We start from the raw sequence: 13,707 nt of genomic DNA, 5'->3' as shown, positions 1-13,707 counted from the left end.
CTTTTTAGGACTGGATTTATTGGCGTGCTTAAGTTTGAACAGCGCCGCCCACAGACTCATATAGCTAGCAAGTTAATTAAAGTTGCTGATGTAGTGCTTATATACTTTAAAATAAAAGAAATGAGCGAATTTGTTTGTCTATTTATTAGTTTTGCCATTGGTGGGATACATTTAGCTTTATACAGTTAGGATTATATTTTTTTGTGGAAAAGGCAGTGATTCAATGTTGCCTTTATCAAGCATTATTATTAAATATGTAATTGAGTGCTGGTCTATAGAATTCTACCAGTTTTTTTAAGTAACTAAACGAGCCATTAAATTGAAATTGCAAAAAAAGATACAAATTTGGGAGAATAAATATATAATAATACTTGACCTACGCAAAACACACAAATAACGTTGGCAGTAAAAAACCCTGGACAAAACTGTTGTAGGATTCTACACCAGGGCCGCATCAAAATAAAATAAAAATAGCTAAGTTATAAATGTATAAACTGTGTAAATAAAGTTTAGCCGGTTTATATCTTCTAAACTAATTTAATTTTGACAGATTTGTGGTCTACGATTTTGCAACCTTCTCCATTTCTGTAAACTTTTTAATTATAAAGGAGCAAATATTGTTTAAAATGTCCGAATCAGAATCTGACACGGATGGAATGAACTCGTCGAGAGCAACTTCGGTTGCGATTAAGCGAGATGAGCTCGCGATTCGTGTCGCTTCACTTCAGCAAGAAAACAGAGTGCTCAAAATGGAGCTGGAGACGTACAAGCTGCGATGTAACGCTCTGCAGGAAGAGAACAAAGCCCTGAGACAAGCGAGTGTCAATATCCAAGCGCGAGCAGAACAGGAGGAGGAATTCATCTCGAACACGCTCATGAAGAAGATTCAGGAACTGAAGAAGGAAAAAGAAACGCTTGTGAACAAATACGAAACTGAGGAGGAATTTTTAACCAACGAACTTCAACGACAACTCAGTCAACTGCGACAGGAAAAAGTCGAGCTGGAACAAACTCTCGAGCGTGAGCAAGAGAAGCAGGTGAACACGCTGATGCGGAAGATCGAGAAGCTGAAACGTGAGACGCACGACAAGCACTTTAAGCTGGAAGAGCTCCGTCGCGAAAAAATCGATCTCGAAAACACTTTGGAAAAAGAACAGGAAGGTTTGGTGAACAGACTTTGGAAGAAAATGGACAAACTAGAAGCAGAAAAGCGGGTTTTGCAAGAAAAGTTAAATCAACCGGTTAGCGCCCCTCCGTCTCCGAGGCAATCAGTTTCTCTCGAGACTGGATCGAGCGACAACCTTACCGTCCATGTTCGCTATCTCAAGAAAGAAGTTGACTACCTTCGCAGACAATTGAAAGCCATGCAGAACGACAGACACTCGAAAGCCAACCTTTATCAAAGCGAAGAAAAGCTTCTTAGAGAAGAAAACGCCAGACTGCATCGACAACTTATGCTGGAAACCGAACGACGTGAAGCTCTGTCTCGACAACTTTCAGAATCCGAGTCGAGTTTAGAAATGGACGATGAGAGCCGGCACAATTGGGAACAAACAAGCGGTTTTCTTGTCGGTGGTCCATCTACTGTACGTCCCAGAGCTATATCTAGTCCGATCCCTTATCCAATGGTAACCGGAAGACCAATATCACCCCATACCGGCAACACTTCGATGAATTTTGTTCCACCATCGCCGCATTCAATCGCAAAGCAGCAAGCGCAAAATAACTTACCTGGGGGAAGTTTGTTGTCCTCGAGTCCGGGTACATCGAAGCAGCAAACCCCGACGCGTGGGGCCGGCCAGTCCCAACAACAACCGACCAATCAGAACGAGTTTATTAAACCCTCACCCCCTCCCTCCCCAAGCCAGCGTTCAAAATCGATGTTCGACTCATGAAAAAAAACATTAGTCCAACGAGCGAGACACTATTTATCTTTGCATGTTTGTTATTGCCAAACTGTAATTGGAGTTTTTTTTTGGTGCCGATTTCCTGAAGTTCAGAATGCCTTTAAAGTAATCCCAGTCTGTTCCTGCTTTACAACCATATTTCTTTTTGCGTCGCATATTTTTAGTGTTACATTTTCGCCGTCGGTAGATAGAAAACCCTTCGGTAGGTTATTGCTGATCAACGAACTGTTCAAATGTTTGGTCATTGGCGTTGTTTTTTCAGTTGATTCAAATTTTTCGGTTGCGCTGCTTTTCAACTGATTTGCTCCCACTAAACGTGTAACTTGTTTCAGTCAAACAATGGGCTGTTGTAGGAAGACAAAGTGTCATGTTGCCACGGCGATAGTAGGTGTCTTACTTCTGGTCGCTGGGATTGTCTTGATAACAATGGAAGTTTCACAGAAGATTATTAACCAAGAGCTGGACACGGTAATGTTAAAAATATATTAAATTTGATTTTAAATAGATATTAGGCTTTTTATTATTGTTTAACGCTAAATATTTACAACGAACCTCGTTTTAGTCAAATTCATGTAATAACAGTTTAACGATATTAAAAAACACATATCTATATTTAAAGTTTTCAATGTTTTCAATACTGAATGTTTGAAGCAAGAGTTTGTTTTAACCAGATTTATGTCTCTGTGGAAGATTTTTATGAAATAACCACACTCACCTAATCATATAACAGACTAAACCTTTGTTTGCAAACATATCAGGAAACAGCCTTTGTTTTTAAGAAAACAATTGTAATTCATAATTATACATTTTGTCCACATATTAAATAAGCCAGTAAAATAATGTAAAAGAATCTAAAATGTTTTTTTTTTAACATTTTTAAGTGACACATTCCTAAATTTCTGAACTGCATTCACATTTATGGCCTTTGTTGGTGGTACTTTGTGATAATATACTTTTACAAGGAACGCAGTTAAGATCAATGGTGAAACCTTGTCATGCCTGTTATTCAATATAAATGCAATTTATGGTGCTTGACTCATATTACAAAATCATGTTAATCTAAACATTTACTACCAGTTCTTACTGTAAATATAGCAGGCCAAATATAGGATAATAGTAATTTAATTTATAATATCACATTCTTTTTGTAAATGCTATTACTATTGTAATGTAAAAGATGCCTAGCTGTTTTCATTTCCACTTTTATTAGCTCCATCATTTTTTGTTGCAATTCAGGCATGTAAATATATTATTGTTAGCTTCACTATTTTAAGATATCACTTTATTTTTGGCTTTTATACCAGAAAAAAATTTTGTGTTTTTAATAAATTTGCATTTTTTTTCCAAATATATTGAGGATTAACCAAAAAAATGTAACTGTTTCCTTTATGTAACATTTTTTTTTTAATTCCAACAAGATACTATTTGACTTCCATTTTCCCAATACGATTTTAAATCCTTTAACCTAAAGAAAAATGCAACAGAAACAAGTGAACAATATTTGAAGAAAAACTATCAAAAGTACTTCAAATATACTCCAAACAAAATGCTGTAACTCTTGAATTTGCAAATCCTCATCCAGCAACTGATGTTGAGCCTGGATTCCCCGGTGTTCAGTCAGTGGATGAACCCCCCACCTCCACTCTACATGCAATATTACCTCTTTAACGTTACAAACACCGATGAAATACTGAAAGGTGGAAAGCCAAGGGTTCAGCAGATTGGACCCTTCACTTACAGGTTAGTGCAAAGTTATGTAAAAAAGAAAAGATAAACCCATGTATAGGTTTGCCAATAAAATGGGTTCATATTTGGCTTATGTAGCTACTTTGTCCGATATTCTAGTACAAAAATATGATATAATTTTTCATGTACAACAAACAACTTGGGTTTAACATCACGCCAAGTAAATATGCAAAATACTAGGGTAATTATTTAATAAACCAAAACGTTATTTTGATTTTATTTTCAATTAATTCAAGTTTCAAACATTTCCCAGGTATATAAAATCAGTATCTTTATAAGGTATCGGTTAAAAAATTAAAAAAAAATATTGTGTATCAGTCCCAAAAAAGTGATATCGATCGAACTCTAAACAAAAATGATTGTTGTTATCAAACCTACTGAAGGTCTTTATTTATTGTTTTGATGAACAATCGCACTGATTTATGGGTCACCTAATGTTTTAAATTTAAAGTTTTCCAGTTTGAACCAAATAAAAGCATTTTTTTTCGCGTGATTAGACTTATTTACAGTTGCTTATTTGCGCATAAGTTCAAAAACATTATATTCACATTACAATAGCTATAAATATTAACTTCTTAACTTATACGTTTTTAATCCCTTTTACCATTTTGAGTTGTGCTGACCTGTTGTAGATGATGTTGCCTAATTTTTAATTTTCGTAATAATACATTTTTAGGTTGTACCAGCCTCGTATTGACGTTGCCTTCTACACAAACTCCACTGTCTCATACAAATACAACCACACACTGGTGTTCATGCGAGATATGTCGGTTGGTGATCGTGATATGGTTCTCACCCAACTCAACGTTCCCATTATAGTAAGATCATGTAATTTTTAATGTAAACCTATTTTTCTGGTGGATTTTTTTACTATATGTATTGAGACTTACTTGTCATTTGGAATAAATCTTATTGTTTGTGCTAGCATTATGTGAAATATTGGTAAGCTCTTAATGGCTCTTAAGTAAAATGTTTGCAATCTTCGGATGGCAAATCTAACCTATGATAAGGGCTGAGTAAAACATGCTAAGTTTGGTTTTAAATGAGATTTTTTTGCCTGTTTTTTGGTATTGTAATGTGGAAGTAGTACATTAATCAAAGACATCCAATAAAACATATCCCTCACCAATTTTATGTCTGTTTTTCTTAACAGTTAGTACTGAATAATTTTTTTAAATAAATTACACTAAAAATTTTTTTTTTTTTTTGGCAGACGGTGAATTCCTTGGTTTCGAAACTGCCAAGCTGGGTGAAACCTGCCATAAGCCTCCTAATCACGGTTCTACAGGACAGTGACTTATTTGTCCACCACACGGTCGATGAATGGCTGTTCGGATACACCGACCCTGTCTTACAACTCGCAAGCGACATTTTAAGCAAATTCGGAGTTGAATTTGCTCCTGATTTTGGTCTTTTTGTCGGGGTAAGACTTTTATTATTTTCTACAATCATAATAAATGTAAATTTTGTTTAAAAAAAAAAGTTTTATTTTATGTAAATGTAAGTCTTTAAAACCAGGGCTGCCTAATGTAGGTTAAATACCCTAAAAAATTGATAAAAAATTACAATTTATACTTAACTACATTCACTGAGTCTTATGAATAAGGTTTGCTATTTTTTTTAGCTTTATAGTGAGTAAGGCTTTGTTTGCCATTATGCAAATACAATATAAACATTATTCTACTAATAAGTTTAAAAGGCTTAAAAGGCAGAGTCATATAAAAGATTGATAGAAAATATAATGTAAACTTATTTGTTCTCTTTCTATTTTGTTGTTACTTTTAGTTTTAAGCTCACAGCTTTAAAAAATCTAAAACCCCATTGATTCTTATATATTATTTATATATTGAATGGGTAGAATGCAAAAAACATAAATTATACATACCAAAAAGTTTTACTTTTATTTTTATCAACTTGCAGTTCAGTTACAATATCCTTAAAGTAATAAAGTTATATGAATGACTTATAGAACATAGCATTTTCAATAATAAATTACATTGCAGTGTTTTAAATTTCCTTTAATGTGTTTTATTTATAAAATTGAGTGAAATGTTGATTGTGTTACCTTAAAATCATTTTCTGAGATACAAACATTGTTCTTAAAAGCATTTATAATTTGCAATGAAGTTCAGCAATGTTTCTATCTATAAAGTAACACAAATTACATTCAGTGTAAATTATATATTTTGCAAACTATTTAATTTAATAAAGTCCAGTATTTACAGTATTTACCTAAAATGATATAAACTGCATTCCTACCATGTTTATAATTATTTTGATTAAATCCAATTCAAATTTCATTTACCAAAAGAGGTTTAAGGCGAATAATTAATCCTACAATGCATTTCTTGTAGCATTAATTCTAATGTATATAATTGTGTTTAGTTTAACAACAGTGATGATGGGTGCTACTTGGCTGACACGGGAAGAAATAGTATTTCTAACGCCAACACTCTCCATGCGTGGAATGGAAATGCGTAAGTTGTCATCAGAACAGCTGAAATAAATTAGTTTGATAATATGTTGTGCATTACTGCAATTTTGTAGTTTTTCAACGTAAAACTGATAACCCTTTCAAACGCAAAACTGAAAAAAACATTTGATGCAAACCTGAAAAACGTTTTCAAAGCAAAACTGAAAAAAGAAAAAATTAAATGTGTATAAAATACGTCAACCAAAGCACTAATCTGGTTTATTTGTATAAAAGTCTTTTCAACTGTATTCCCAAAGTGTTTTAAAACTTAAAACTTGTGTACTATAGCAATTTAATTCATGTATTTTTTTAAATAAGAAACATGTATGTGAAAAAGTTATCGGTAAAATATTATCCAAATTAGATGATTTTTAACAATACTCTGGCTTCCTGCAATGCAATCTTTAATATCTCTATTGTATTTGCCCATGTTTTCATTTATAATTGTTAACAACCAAATTAATTTATATCAAATTAATTTGTATCAACCAACCATAGGGTTTAATTTCAATAGATCGAACTCAAATCCTGCTGACTCCAATTTTTTTTTAGACAAAGCTAATGAGGCTACCTTATGTTTTAAGCATTTTGTTGACAAAAATATGGTTTTATTTCATGATGTTTGTGCATTGTTAGGCAGTGTGTGTTCAATATTCAATATTTGATGGGGTGATGCGAACTGGTCTGCAGTTCGATCATTAAATCAATGATAAACCAATTGTGTGACACTTGACAAATCCTGTCGCAATCAGCCTTTATACTTGTACTTGCTATGAGGACAAAACTCAACAATGTAGAACTTCAAAGCTCCTTTAACCTCTTGTATTAACCAATGCTTTGCCAATTTGTTTTAAATATATATTATTTTATTATTCAATATTATAAACTGTTGCTACCAGCTTCAGGCGGAGTAATAATGATATTAATCAAAAACAGGGTTCTGGTATTTGTAATTGCCATTCACCCTGACAAAGGCGATTAGAATAGGTTGCCAAACCTTGGTTGACAATTATTTGATTATTATTATTTTTATTATATTGTACAAAAGATTATTTGTTTTACTTATTTGTCTTTACAGTTTTACCTGAGAGTTCATTTGTAACTTATTAAACTGTTGCACAATTTCATGTTTTTTGTTTAAAAAACTAATTTTTAGTAAAAGGCTTTTTTGTTTTTAAACTTTGATATTTAGTTTACGATTTACAAAACTTACCTTGCAGTTTTTATTATTAATAATCAATACTTTATTTGAAAAAAATGGATTGTTTTAACTTAAGTCAATATGTTCAATATGTATTTTTTCAAAAATACTGTATGTCCTAAATGTGTATCTAGTTCCAGTTTTGAGAGAAAGTTAATTTTAATTCACAACTGTTTGTATTGACAAAATAATGTTTAAGACTTTTTGTTTAGGAACCTCTCATATTGGACTTCTGATATAGCTAATATGATCAATGGAACAGGTAAAGAGAAAAACTCTTATCCAAAAATATGCATTTTGTTGAAAAACAAACTTGTTATAAGAGTTTTGAAGTAAATATGCAAGCATATTTTTAGATCTATGTTAGAAAAAGAATGAGTAATATATATTCAGCATTTGCCACCATCCTTAATTATTTCGTTGTATAATTTTTTATTAGTTTTTCCTTTTAGATAACACATTATACTAGCAAGGTCAGGTTTTATAGTAAAACTGCATGTATTTTTGCAGATGGAGTTTTTATGAATCCAAAAGTTGAAGTTGACGACGAAATATACATTTTCAACACCGACGTTTGCAGGTAATCATTATGTCTAAAGTTTGCACAACAGACAAGCTTACTTTGTTTATTAAAACTTTCCCTTTTTTACATTCATAAAAATAAATTTGAAAATGCTTTGAAAAAATCGGTGCATTCTGATGTTTAATGTAACATCTCCCCTCACAATTTAGTAATGCTTTTTTTACCAACTGATTTTTTGGAAAATAGTTGCCGTTTCAACCTTCAGTCAATGTTTTAAAACTTGATTTAGATCTACCATTTTCATTTTTTAATGACTTATATTTTTTTGGTAACAGTTAACTCCCTATATTGCGTATGTTCTACACAAGCATTTGCTAAATTAAAGGCTCCTGGCTAGATAATTCTGGTTTTCTAATTTAATGAATTAGAGCTTACAAGTAAAATGCTTGTGTGTCCAACAACACTTTGTCCAACAACATTTTAAGTTTTTTTTCACAGTGAAAAAAAAGCGTGGGCCATACTAAAACATAGGAAAGTTAATGCACAATTATTTGCTATTTACATTCTTCTGAGAATATTTTGTGATTTTAAAGATTTTTTTTATGTTTGAGTGAATAATTAAATGTAATTCTAGTTCTAATCTAATTTTAAAAAGCCAAAGTAAATCTAGTTGTCTGGTCACAATTCTTCAGGGGCCACACAATAAATTTGTCTTGAGTTGCCTCTATTAATTTCCAACTGATTAAAAAGTTTGAAAATCCCTTTTCCTAAACTAATTTTTGTGTGTTTTAATTTAGATCCCTCTACCTCAAGTTTGCCAACCACACAAAGGTGCGTGGAATCGACACATTACGATTCAAGTTACCCGCAAGTGTCTTCGCCAACATCACGGTCAACCCAAGCAATGCTGGATTTTGTGTTCCACCGGGTTTGTTCCAACTTTCACAATACTGCTTTTTTCACATAATGTTAATTTTCAGTTGCCTTATTATGTGTTGTACTTGTTAATGGCTTGCCAAATCTGCTTAATCTAAAATACTGATTTTTTTAAACAAAACTTGAAATTCAACTTTTTGCGAAATTAGTGGGTAGGTAGAGTGACGGTCCCGGTATGACCGAGGTTGTGAGTTCGAACCTTGCCATAGTCTAGTTATACGAACAGGATGCAGCAGGCCACAGTGCTATGGTTTTTTCTCAACTCGCTCCTCTCTGAGCCTGTGTAGCTCAGTTGGTAGAGTGACGGTCCCGGTATGACTGAGGTCATGAGTTCAAATTAGCCCGGCAAGGAACCTGGTACAATATTTTCTTAATTTAGCCAGCTCTAAATTGTGTAATTACAAATAACAACAATATGTTTGCAGGAAATTGTTACGACACTGGTGTTTTAAGCATCAGTCCATGCAAGCAAGGTGCCCCTGTTATCATCTCGTCTCCACATTTCTACCTGGGTGCTCAAAAGTTTATCGACGACATCATTGGAATGCATCCCATACCTTCGGAACATGAGACGTTCCTCGATATTGAACCAGTAGGGAATTATTTTGTTGTGTTTGATATTTCCTAATTTTTTGCACATTTGGTAATGATATAATTTAGCCAATATGAAATTTATTTCAAAACCACAGGTAAAAAAGATAAGTTTTATCATGTCTACAAATGAACTTTGCTGAAACAATGTTGCGAGAAAGTTCTATTTAAGTTCACAAAAGTTTTCATAAAAAACATATTTGGAAACATAGTCATAGACAAGTATTTTAAATACTGAAGACATTTGTTTTTATAACTTACATATTTGGTTAGTTATTTCCTTAAAAAAACAGTAAAAGTTCACTCCTATACTTTTCAATTTGCTAGGTACTTGAAAAAAGTTATTCTCATCATTTCTCATTATTTATAAAAGGCAAAACAAATGATTTTAAAACCAGATTAATGCCATATCTATTCTAAACTTAATAATGTTATGGAAGCTGCTTTAGTTATGAATTCTTTATCATTGAAAAACATTGTTTAGAATTGTTGAGAGCAGTCATGATATGACTAAACCTACACAACCCAACCAAAGTTTAAACAATACGAACTGAAATCGACTCTAATTTGTTATAACCAGGCCTCACTGGATTTACGCTATTGGTTGGCTCTTCACGTCCAAATTGACTTTCAAAAAAGCACTTATCTGGTTTTTTTTAGATTTCCGGTGCTATATTCAACGCAGCCAAGCGGTTGCAAGTCAGTATCGACATAAACGTCACCGACCCGATTATTTCGCAACTTAAAGGTGTTAGGCCGGTCATTTTCCCGGTGCTTTGGCTAAATGAGGTGAGCAATTCGTAAATCACTATTGTTGAACTAAAAGTAAACAAAGCAAAATGTTGTTTTTGAAAATACGTACACCGGTTTATATTTTTTTATTGTTTACTTATGTAGGCTTGTTTTATGTTGGTTGTTCAACCAATTTGTGTTAACAAAATGTAACTGGTTATATTGACTTAAAAACTATGGCAGAAGTGTGGCTTGGCCTTTTTTAATTTTTTATGTAAATTTGCTACTTTTTCAAATGTCAACTTGACTGGAAAATCCAAAGTAATACATATAAATTAAATTGTTGATATTAAACGAAATAAAGTGCTTTTAAATATATGAACTAAGTAAAATTACTAAATTTAAGTTTTTCTATTTTTGTATCAAAAAAATAAATAGAAACCTTACATAATTTTTTTCAACTTCAAAGAAAACATAGAAATTGTGGCAAAATCTATCAATCCCAATATTGCTAAAAGTAGCCTAATCACGTCATTTGAAGTGAAAAACACTGACAAACCGTAAAAACGCTAGTTATTTAAAAACATTACAAATTTCCAAAATATAAACCAAATAAAATGACTAAATGTGATGTTGTTTTCTTGCAGAGCGTGACATTGGATGCGGGTTCAGCTCACACTTTCAAGAGCGAAGTTCTGACACTACTTGGCGCTGTTCGTGCCCTTCCCTACGTCATACTTGCCCTTGGGATATTCCTGGTGGTGGTGGCCCTCATCGCTGTCGCTATCAACGTAAGCTCACCGTGTTTGTAATATTCAAACTACTTTTTGGGGACATAATGGCCGAAGATTGTAGTTGGACGTAGAATGAATATCAAAGCCCATACAGAAGTAGGAAGCATTTTGAACGTTCCGAATAAATCTTAAGATAATGTTTGTAGGTGGTTGTTAGACGTAGAATGAACATTTAGTCCCATATAGAAGTAGGCAGCATTTTGTGAACGAAGGCGTTTTTTCTAGGTTATTTTTTAGAGTTAAAAAGTTTAGTTACCTCCTAAACTTCAGTTGTCAACCTGATATATTTTTGATAAATTTACCCGTTGGAAAATCCCATGGCCCTTGCTGCGTTGCAAATCTCATCCCCAGTCCCACTCAAACTTGCGAATTAGTTGGCCATCGTCGAAGCGACGGAAATACAAAACTTATTCGTGAGAAGGCTCGTTATAAAAACACTGGTTGGGGTAGCTTTTTAGTGAGACCAAGGGCTGTCAAACGCGTTATATTCACTGATAAGTGTCTATTTGGCTAACATCTGTTTTTTTATGCTAACCGCTGGACAAATCTTTATAATTGTCAATAAACCAGATGTAGAGGTTTACTTCTCAGTTACATTAACTGATAGTGATACAAGTTCGTATCGAAGTGTCTTAATCAAATTGATGTCGATCTACTTGTCCTTTTTTGCTTTTAGATTAATTTTGATTGATTATCCAACAGCTTAAATGTCAAAAAAAAAAAATAATTATAAATAGTAGTTTATGTTATTTTTAAAATTGTTATTTTTTTCCCAATAAGTGTAGTGACTAGGTTGGAATCTTAAAACGCTTCATATGTTAATTTTTAGTTATTGAGTTTTTTTTTTAAAGCCGCGTTAAACTTAACGTTTTGATGTTTTTTTGCAGTATCGCAAAAACAAAAGCCAGACCTTTGTCGTGAACTCAATGGACTCTGATCCTTTAATCAAAAGCAACGAAGAGGAGAAATTAAGTGATTAAAGACGACATCTGTACACTGTTAATTCCTTTTGTGTTTTGTAAATACGAGGCAGTATTGCCTTGCCACCTGCAGCCTGTGATTTTTGCAATATTTTCTATTTTTTGTTCTTGTTTTTTGCTTACTTGATGCAAATAATGGGTGTTACTGGGTACTTTTCATGTTTTTTGCCCCCATTTAAAACTCTCAACTCATCCTTAGTGTGCATAGTAATTAGGGATTTCCGGTACTTTGGGTTAGAATTATTTAATTTACAAGATTAGACTTATTACTTATAAATCATGGGTGGAACACTGATAAAAGTTTAATATCGGATCGGCACCGATACCACCCTAGTATCGGGCGAGTACCGATACTATCACTTTGTATCTGTTATACATTCTTACTAGTAAAATCAATACGTTGTCGTTAAATGCCCGGTACGCATTTTATTTGGATTCTTTTGTGTTTTGGAAAAAAAGTAACACTCTTATCTAATTACAAAAAAACCTGAAACTTTAAAGGCAATGTTAGCCATATTTTCGAGCCATTATTTGCTTTAGCGTTCAGTATTGCAGTTACCTCCAGATAGTAGATTTCATTTTCTTTCTAAATCTACATATCCTGGGTTGAATAGCAAAGCATGACTTAAATGCCAACTTTAGTATCGGGTATCACCTGTCGTACCAAAACTACAACCTTGTATCGTTTCAACACCGATATTATCGAAATATATGAATGATAGCCACGATATATCGTCAGTGGTACGTCATGTAGATAGATGCCCGATATTTTTGGAAAATTACGCCCGACCAGGTCTCGTACAATATGTCTGCTGTCCGATATTATCGCACAACTCTGGTTACCAGCATATCACAACATCTTGAATGTAATGTCTACTTATACAGATTGTAGTGGATAGTTAGTTAATTTATCTTCGAAAAGTTTCCTTAATTTCAGCCACTTAAACCTTTATGGTTTTATGTAGCCTAAATGGAACTTGACTTTTTGTTATTAATACTTTAGACAAGGTATCTCAACTTTTGCGCCTAATCATTAAGCCTTTCTTCTCGTTTGATTAAACCTTACACAGTTTGTGCCTTAATCCGTGCTCAAAAGACTGCTGTTTTCGCTTCCTATAAAGTTCACGTTTTTCTTTCTTGTTTTCCGAATGCCCAAGTCGCCATTTTTTCGCCTTGTTTAAGAAATTTCCAATTTGGCAGTATGTGTTTGAACAAATCGTCTGGTCCTACGGCCATATAAATATTCTGTTGCTATCTTTAAATATAATTAATACGTTCATGCTTACTTTTATATAGTGGTGAGGAACATACTGAACTTTTAGAAGCTACAAGAATCGCACATAATTGGTAAGTATTTGAATATCCTTGCTATTGCCGGTTTTCCACCAAGTCTAAATTAAGCAAATGCTGACTTTCGACAACTAGTACCTCGACTTGATACCCCAGCCCAGTTAACATTTTCTTTTGCAGTAGAGTAACTATAGGTTAAGAGCTGAATTAGCACCCAGGTGGCAGTGAAAAAGAATGTATATTTATCATAAATACGTTTGCCCAAAACGACTAAGTCGAGGCAAGTTGACTAGAGTGAACTTAAGTCAAGTCATTGACTTGCATCATTACAACACTTGTAGTTTGTTTTTTCTTTAGTTTTATGAGCATACAACCTTTCTGAATATGGAAGGTGAATGCAATGGTTGCGAGCTTCGATTTAAGTTCTGTGATGTAAAGTGCATGGGTGGGAGAACCGCTTTCGAATACGCATGGAAGGGCTGAATACGGAATGGTTGTGGTTATCATGCGACGAACGTGGATTGTGCCCCAAGC

The 13,707-nt window shown here is 33.3% G+C and overlaps 2 protein-coding genes across 2 annotated transcripts; both read left to right on the top strand.

Moving 5' to 3' along the window:
* Nucleotides 1-554: 554 nt before the first annotated feature.
* On the top strand, nt 555-1,897 carry LOC146141244 (coiled-coil domain-containing protein 6-like). The gene has a single exon (XM_083391245.1). The coding sequence runs from the start codon at nt 627-629 to the stop codon at nt 1,893-1,895; it is 1,269 nt and encodes a 422-aa protein (XP_083247371.1). The 5' UTR covers nt 555-626; the 3' UTR covers nt 1,896-1,897.
* Nucleotides 1,898-2,232: 335 nt separating this feature from the next.
* LOC146141243 (lysosome membrane protein 2-like) lies at nt 2,233-13,174 on the top strand. The gene is made up of 12 exons (XM_083391244.1): nt 2,233-2,375; nt 3,490-3,647; nt 4,330-4,471; nt 4,867-5,076; nt 6,039-6,130; nt 7,540-7,589; nt 7,838-7,907; nt 8,648-8,778; nt 9,212-9,378; nt 10,038-10,166; nt 10,757-10,900; nt 11,791-13,174. The coding sequence occupies exons 1-12, from the start codon at nt 2,247-2,249 to the stop codon at nt 11,881-11,883; spliced, it is 1,515 nt and encodes a 504-aa protein (XP_083247370.1). The 5' UTR covers nt 2,233-2,246; the 3' UTR covers nt 11,884-13,174.
* The last annotated feature ends 533 nt before the right edge of the window (nt 13,175-13,707 follow it).

The sequence above is a fragment of the Ascidiella aspersa genome, chromosome 6 (genome assembly GCF_963924565.1).
Source record: "Ascidiella aspersa chromosome 6, kaAscAspe10.2, whole genome shotgun sequence".
Classification (NCBI taxonomy): Eukaryota; Metazoa; Chordata; class Ascidiacea; order Phlebobranchia; family Ascidiidae; genus Ascidiella; species Ascidiella aspersa.
Note: the sequence above shows the minus strand (reverse complement) of the source record. Positions and strands in the feature narration are given on the sequence as shown.